The sequence below is a fragment of the Fusarium oxysporum genome, chromosome 6, assembly GCF_000149955.1.
Source record: "Fusarium oxysporum f. sp. lycopersici 4287 chromosome 6, whole genome shotgun sequence".
Classification (NCBI taxonomy): Eukaryota; Fungi; Ascomycota; class Sordariomycetes; order Hypocreales; family Nectriaceae; genus Fusarium; species Fusarium oxysporum.
In genome coordinates this window covers 3,404,385-3,412,937 of record NC_030991.1, presented here as the reverse complement: position 1 = coordinate 3,412,937, position 8,553 = coordinate 3,404,385, and the positions used below count along the sequence as shown (strand labels likewise).

Genomic DNA, 8,553 nt, shown 5'->3' with positions numbered 1-8,553 from the left:
TTTTTGCATCCCACTGTAAGACCGGCAGATAAATCAAATCGGCAGATGAACACGACCTTCAAAGATCCTCAAACTTATTGCACCACACGGTATACTATAACAGGGTTATTAATAATATATGGATTATCAATGTGCTTTAAGTACTTAAAGGAAGAGAAACCTGCGTTCTGCCCAACTATTACTCTATCGCTGGAGTTTAATCCTAAGCGACGAACATATATTACCTCACAAAGGGAAACACTTCTCCTTGCCGCACGTCTGATCCGTTGGTTAGATATACGGTAGATACGACCCAGTTCAGAAAATATCGGAAAGACTCGATAGTTATCTCCGTGAAGCCTGAACTTCAATACGCTACCTTCCCGTGTTACCAACCATGAATCCCGCACTTGCAATGGTTTTGCTGTAAAGAGTAGATTCGAACCCCATTTGCTCGATTTCTAATTAAGCTTTTAGGTACTTAACTACTGCCTCTAGTGATGCAATTTCTTGTACACGTACGTACGTACGTACTGTATTTTAGCCGCTGTACGTACGTACAACCTTATTGTACGTACAAATATGTACCATACAAATGTCCCCCTTCCTTTTTAGGTAATACTGGTAACTTAGTAGGCTTCTCACGGTCCTCGTCTTCTGCCATTTTGGCCTCAAACCTCTGATTCCACCTCAGTGCCAACCCCCAATATATCACCCGTCGACTGTAATACACCCTCCCACTCAAAATCTCCACTGGTGGAGGCCATCACACCATCCATCCAGACCTTCTTGCCCTGCGCATTCACAAATAACTCGAGATATGAATCTTCGAGTCCTAGCCAGTCCTTCTCCTCAAGATCCGCCCAGCGCTTTTTATGGGCGTACTTCTGATCCTTAAGGCGATCTAATACGCGGTCGTTCATAAAAATGAAAGCCTGCATGTCAGCGTGCATGGGCGTAAGGCGATTTCGAGCTTTCGTGTGTATGAAATTAATAGCAGAGAAACTTCGTTCTGAGGGCACAGAGTTCGCAAGCGTGTTCATTACCTTCACGGCTACTCTAGCCAGAATCGAGCCCTGGTTGAGGAGGCACTGCCACGCCATTGCTGGCTTGAAGCCATCATCGTATACAGCGCTGTGCTTATTAAACAAGCCGTCTGGGCCGCCTGTACGCATTCGGAAGTGTGTGAATTCGGAAAGGGCACGGTGATATTCGTCGTCGTTTTTCAGCTGTTTCTGCATATACTCTTGTACGCGCGCAAAGACGCTAGGCGGCAGTTTCGAATTTGGACCTGTTGTATCAGGCCGGAGGGGCATCGGCGATCCAATGTATATCGTACGTCTGCTTATCGAGCCGGGCTTTGAATATAGCGTCAATGTCGTCCCACGGAATATCAGGAAACTGATCAGCCTCTCCCATCTCAGACCATTTGCTTTTGATTTGCAGCCAGCGATTTACAACGTGTGCGATTCCCGCCCCATCAGCCTCGGAAGCGTGTTGAAATTCGTTCACGGGTTTTAGCACAGCGATCGCAGCCTCCAGTTTTAGCCAGAAGCTGTTGTCTTTGATGATTCGAACCGCTTCGGGCAGGAGAACGGGGCAATCTTGAGATCGCAGCTCATCCCGTACGTCTTTTCGAATAGACCAGTCTCTGGCAGGGTCTCGAGAACGGAGGAGGGAGAAGAAAGAATTGTACTGAGAACCCCAGCGTGTAATTATGCTATTCGGAACGAGCGAGTTAGTATATCGATTTCTCAGTCACAGCTAACGATTTACCGTTACCTTCTGATCAGCGCGCGAGTTACTCCGTTCCACCTTGTGCGTTGGCACATTCTCAATCTTTGCAATTGTAATTTAGACCGTGAGAAGAACTTGAGAAGGGTGCTGACGTTATTACAGAGATCCTCAAAGAATGGAAGAAGAAGGATATCTTTAATTAGAAGCTGAAGGCCGTGAGAATCGCATAGAGAGAAGTTGATATGTGAGAGCTCTGGGAATCTCCCTAGCAAGCCGTGTACAGAGCGCATCGTGTTTTCGGTATCTGTACAGATAGAATTGATTCTGGAGAGATCACCGCCGCACAGTTGCTGCATTTCTCCCCATATCAGCTTCACCCAATTCTCCGCTGTGTGCTGTTCGTCTCCCGTGTCAAACGTTTTCCAGTAGAAGGCTGGGCCGTCTGGTAGCTGTACCGAGATATTAACGATTCTGTGACCCGAGACATTATCTGAAGCGTCAAATATGATGTTGAGCCATTCAAAGCTGGTAATGCGTTTGAAAACCTCGTCATAGAGTTCCTGATAGAAGTCGGGAAGAATTCTCGTGATGGCGGCGCGGCTAGGAGGCTTCCAGCCAGGCTTAATGCGAGTGAAGAAATAACGCCAACGGCGGCTCTCGAAGAGGCTGAAGGGCCGACCACCGGCGATTACAGCAGCGGCGGCATCATAGGCATAACTGTGACTCTCGTCCTGCGAGATATGCTGAATTCCGACCTCGGTTATCTTCTTTTGTATGGCTTCTGAGTAGGAGGGAAGATAGCCAGCGTTATCTTGAGTTTGACGCTCTTGTCGCTGCTTGGCTTGCCATTCTCACACGCAGCGAGATGCTCTTTCGGTCTCCCAACAGAGGTCGCTGCAAAATCTTTTTGGCAGTGACGGCATCTGTATCGCTTGCTTTTCTTGGAGTTAGAGCGGCCGAGGTCGATAAACTGTCGCCAAACGAAGGCAGCGTTAGCTTGGGTGGGCGCCATCTTTTTGGCGATACCTTCAATCGGGAGAGAATGGCAGAGTGTGTTGAGCTGCTCAGCCAACGGAGTTTTTGTACAGCCCCCCGTATTTGTATAATATGACCCACAAATTCCCCTATTAGGATTATTATGGAACCCATTTTACCAACCATGAATCCCGCACTTGCAATGGTTTTGCTGTAAAGAGTAGATTCGAACCCCATTTGCTCGATATCTAATTAAGCTTCTAGGTACTTAACTACTGCCTCGGCAGAAGACTGGGACCAGTGCCGATGTATGAAATACCCTAGCACGGGAACCCCCAATGACTGTGCCACGATCAAGGCCTGCGGCAGTGGTAAACACCGCGCGATATGTAAGAGGTTTTATGTTTATACGAGTGGCACTTGCTGACTTACTATAGCCATCTACAAAAATGGGGATATATGGGTATGATATCGTCGGTCAACAATTAGGTGCGGCAACTTATTGGATATTCTAGTGTGAAAAGACCGATGTGGCAATCAATGGCCCCGAATTTTATCGAACCTGTTACGACCTTCTGCAAGACCCGAAACCTAACTCCGAAGCCGATAGCTGTTGTATAAAGGGCGACAGAGCATCGGATGGATGCTTCAAGTAATACCCATCTCTTGGGTGTAAGGGTTGGGATTTTAATTTAACTTAATGGATATTCTGGCTGGCAACCATATGGCCGCTTAGGTTCCCTCTAGGAGCATAAGATACATTAAGCTATTTTAACCTACATGATAAGCGAGTGAAACAGACAAGCGAGTGGAACAAAAATCCCTCAACCTACATCATTTCTAGTTGATCAATTGATTCTCAACCACCCAATATGTGACAGTTAAATAAAGAAGCTGATATCCTGCTTGCTATTTAAGCTCTTCAAAATGACCCAAAACCAAGTCTCCGACGCGCCGCAAAAATCTACAAAGTTAGCCTTACAACCCTTTGGCGTCGGCAGCAAGGCATTCTTTCCCAGCGCGACACTATCCCGAAATCACGCAAACTATCTGATCTAGAAGAACAGATAATGAGCCAAAATGGCTGGACAAATAACGAACTGGGCCTTGAGTGGCTAAAGTACTTTAATCGGTCTACAACTAACCGATCAACAGGCTGGCGATCCATTCCACGTCCACCGTCCACGTATCCACGGCGTGGAAATGGATGGTCCGTGCATCCATTTCCATCCATTCCATGGAGGGCGCCCGCTACACGCGCGCCCGGATGCGCATTTAGATTTCTTTACGTTTTCTATAATAACCTAACATTTCATTCATATTACATTATAAAAATTCTGTATGTAATATGTAATAGCATCATAAATATGCCTATGATCTTAATTTTCTTATCATAATTTTCTTTAATTTTATTATAAGTTGAATGAGACCAATCGCGCGCCCGGGCGCGCGAATTTCATGAATGATGACTAAGCGCAGGTTGAAATACGGCCCCTCATACATGTACGCTCGAGCGTACAAATAAGGTCACGTGATATACTGTACGCTCGAGGCGTACAAATAAGATCCTGTCGCAGGGTAGGCATTAGTAATCTAGCTGTATGCTTTAAGTAACTCTGCGGGATGGAATACCCCGCACAAGAGAGAACTTAAGACAATCAATCAACACATTTGCTGCTGCTCATCATATTCACTCTAACCCTTTAAGCACGCTCAGTGCGACAGATCCCGTTATGTAAGAGGCATATGTGGCCTAATTGCAAAGCGGCCATACACCGCAGATTAACCCCATATTTAGCAATCAACCGCTTCTACGGTATTAATTCTTATTGCCGCGCCTTGCTTCTGCTATAATGGATCCAATTGGTGACTCTCATGGCTTCCCCAGGGATGTTCTTCCTCCTGAAGGCGAATTTAGCTCACGAGAGGAACTAGTAAGAGCAATTAACGCTTGGGCAGCGCCACGAGGCTACGCCTTTATCTCCCAAAGGTCTTGTAAGACTACCAATGGGAGAGTTAGGGTTACCTTTATATGTGACCGCGGAGGAGGGCGTGCCCCTTCTACATCCCCTAAGAAACGGATACGCAAGACTGCATCACGTCGTACGGGATGCCTCTTCTCTGTGATAGCAAAGGAGAGCCTATGCGGGACTCAATGGAGCCTGAGGCATCGTCCCGGCCCTGGCTTCGATCAACACAATCATGAACCAAGTTTCCACCAAGTGGCACATCCAGTACATCGTCAATTGTCAAGCTCAGATGAATCAACAGTCCACCAGCTCGCCAACGCCGGTATTGCGCCTAAGGAGATCAGATCCTATTTGCGCACGACTTCAGATACACTTGCCACACAGCAAGATATCTATAACTGCATTGCACGAGGCAAACGGGATCTTGCCAAGGGTCAAAGCAACATACATGCCCTTGCTGATCAGCTCAATAGCAGCGCTCGCAATAGTCCAGACCATTTGGACTGTTAGTCCAGACTGTAGATCAGGGCAGGGAATACGGACGCCCGGTGTGGACGCTAAGAACGCTAGGTTGTTGGTATGGTGTTACAAAACCAGGGCACCCATGATTGTTGCTGTACCAACCATTTTATTTTGGATATTTCCGATCAATTTATTGGTGCGATCCGATCAACACGGCTCGTTTCAAGGGACGCATCATCCTAGCCGTCAATCCACGAACGCCCGTCGTGGATTGATTGTTGATTTTGGATTGCAGTCTGGACTAATAGTCCAAATGGTCTGGACTATTGCGAGCGCTGCTCAATAGCGAGGGCTTCTGGAGCGAGATTCGCCTCGACGAGGGTGGCAGAGTTACAGCAGTATTATTTGCACATCCGCAGTCACTGGAATACCTCAAATTATATCCTGAAGTGCTTCTATTGGATTGTACGTATAAGACCAATAAGTACAAGATGCCCCTTCTCGATATAGTTGGTATTGATGCTTGTCAACGATCCTTCTGTATTGCATTTGCCTTCCTTAGCGGCGAGGAAGAGAATGACTTCATCTGGGCTCTTGAACGGTTGAGGCATATGTATGAGCTTCACGGGGTAGCTATTCCTTCTGTAATACTCACAGATCGCTGCCTTGCTTGTATAAATGCCATTTCCTCTTCTTCTTGCTTCCCTGAGCCAGCCTTACTCTTATGCCTATGGGATATTAATAAGGCCGTCCTGACACATTGTATGCCTATATTTACTCGACATAAGGGCAGCCCTAAGGGGCAAGAAGAGTGGAAGCAATTCTATGACCTATGGCATGGGATTGTTGCCTCACCAACTGAAGATATATACAACGAGAGGCTTAAGAAGTGGAAGAAGCATTACCTTCCTATGCACGTTGAAGAAGTAGGCTATATCTTGGAGACCTGGCTAGATCCCCATAAGCAGAGATTCGTCAAGGCTTGGGTTCACCAACATCTTCACTTCGAGCAATTTGTTACCTCTCGGGCCGAGGGCATTCATCAGCTCATTAAGAGTCATTTGAAACACTCTCAAGTTGACCTCTTTGAGGCCTGGAGGATCATCAAGCTTGTTCTATCGAATCAGCTTTCCGAGCTCAAGGCCAACCAGGCCAAGCAGCAGATCACCACACCTCTCGATATATCTGGGGTGTTATATGGCAATATCCGCGGCTGGATCTCACACGAAGCCCTGCGGAAGGTTGATGGTCAACGGGCACGGCTATTAAAGGAGATTCCCGCGTGTACAGGGGTCTTCGCAAAGACTCTCAGTCTACCTTGCGCTCATAACCTTCAGCCTTTACTGGCGCGAGGTCTGCCCCTTCAACTATACCATTTCCATTCACATTGGCACCTCCAACGCTCAGGAACCCCCCCAGCTTTTATTGTCGAGCCTCGCAAGCTATTTGATCGCCTAGCAGCTAATTCGACACTGCCATCGTCAAGCACGCAGCGTGAGCCTTCTGCCTTCGAAGCCATTGAAAAGGCATCACAGCCAAGGGCACTGCCAAAATGCTCGAGATGCCATAACTATGGCCATAAGATGACATCGAAAGCGTGCCCATTGCGATACGAAGATCTATTGGAGCCCCCCCCCTCCGATCACCACGACAACGCACACATTAACACATACAGCTACTCGCTCTGTAACCCGCTCGCTATCCCCATCATCCCCATCAGGAGTCTCCGTTATATCCGAGATTGTAGCTTATACAACAACGCATATGACGACACACACAACAACACATATGGTATCTCCTCCAACAGCTAAATCGGCAGCTATTACTACACCACGTGTGCCTGTATTACAACCTGATGACCCCCGTGCTATTTTCCAACGATATAAGGAAGCACGAGAAGCTTGGTATGCTACACTGCCTCAAGGGGGCCTCAAGACTAACCAGCAGTATCGGAGGGCTATGGGGTTGCCTCAACGCTATAGCAAAGCGGAATATAACTGGTGCCTTGACTATAAGCAAATGGGGAGGCGTTGTAGGGCCGGAACTAACATGAGAGAGTGGACTAAGGAGGAGATGATGAGTTATCTTGACTGGGATAAGGCTGAGGACGAGAGCGTTGAGCAGAATGTAAGGATAGAGATGGCAAAGCAGCCCTTCTCTAGGCGGCGAGGCATGCAAGATATCTGGGATGCCGCCGAGAGGGATCTTGAAGTACATTATATATCTTCACGATAGTATTTGATGTGGAAATAGAGAACTCTTACCAAAGGAAAAGGCTCTGCTTTGTCTACCGCACGCCAAAATACATATATCTTTTAACACTTAGAAGGTTTCAAACAACAAGCCATTCAGATATATACGCTCCCGTGCCCTCCAGCGCTGCCCTCAAATCAAACAAATCAAATCCGGGGTCATATTTGAGATATTTGATAACTCTCAAGACTGGATTTGTTGTTTGAAATATTTATTCAAATATTTCAAATATTTCAAATCTGACTCTCTATGCTTCCATGCTAACATCTCCAATCTCCCATTGGACCTCCTCCCCCCACCTATTGTCGCCCCTAGCTTCACCGCACCATGTCTGACCCAGTTCTTAAGGCATTGTAACTTCTCCAGCGTTTCCGTCGTCATCGAAAGCCTCTGCGTCGTCAGCGTTAGCTTGGCTAGGCTGAACGACCACTCGCAATCAGTCGCCATCGCCGGTATCGCGAGTATATCGAGAGCCAATTGGCTGATCATCGGGAATTGTCCCTGGTGAGCCATCCACCACTCGATTGGATCCTCAGTCTCTTGCGGCTCTAGCCGCAGATACCGCTCAAGCTCGCTTCCCATCACCGTGGTCTTCGCTGTCCTGCTTTTAATCCATTGCTTGAACACGCTAACTTCAGTTGTCGTCCTTGGTACGCTTAAGGATGTCGATGTGTCCATGATCATCTTCTGCTGCTCATCCACCGGCCGGTTGCAGTGGTACCAACGGTCCAAGTAGTCAGATAGTCCAATTTTGGCATCCCTCACCCACACAAGCTGCTCTTCCGACGCCCAGTTCACCTCCAGATAGTTCATACCGAGTGATGGGTGGAGGATGATGGATGCAGCGAACAACGGCGAGTCTCCAAGCTTGGTGTAGTACTCGTTTAGTTTCTGCCAGGCAGTCATGATGGACAGTCTTAAATAGTGTCGGTGATCCTTTCCCATGTCATCGATTCCTAATGATCCTGATGGCTTGCCTGATCCATCATCGCATTGTCTCGAGCCACGATCTGACAAGGGGCCTTGCCTGGACTTTCGCGGATGGATATCCGTCTCGCAATCCCTAAATCGAGCAGGAAGCTGCCGGTTACGGTCTGGTCGCCCTCGAGCCAGCTCGGCCTGCGAGTTGGTGTCCTGCCCAGGGTCCAAATCCATACCACGAAATCCACATATGGAT

At 47.7% G+C, this 8,553-nt stretch overlaps 2 protein-coding genes across 2 annotated transcripts; both read right to left on the bottom strand.

Annotated features, from left to right (window-relative positions):
- Positions 1–354: 354 nt before the first annotated feature.
- Positions 355–643, bottom strand: FOXG_21337 (uncharacterized protein; the record flags this gene model as incomplete). The annotated part of the gene is made up of 2 exons (XM_018401670.1): positions 355–440; positions 568–643. The coding sequence occupies 2 exons, from the start codon at positions 641–643 to the stop codon at positions 355–357; spliced, it is 162 nt and encodes a 53-aa protein (XP_018253507.1).
- A 7-nt stretch (positions 644–650) lies between these two features.
- On the bottom strand, positions 651–2,728 carry FOXG_21336 (uncharacterized protein; the record flags this gene model as incomplete). The annotated part of the gene is made up of 4 exons (XM_018401669.1): positions 651–1,245; positions 1,319–1,699; positions 1,762–2,483; positions 2,540–2,728. The coding sequence occupies 4 exons, from the start codon at positions 2,726–2,728 to the stop codon at positions 651–653; spliced, it is 1,887 nt and encodes a 628-aa protein (XP_018253506.1).
- Between the last annotated feature and the right edge of the window lie 5,825 nt (positions 2,729–8,553).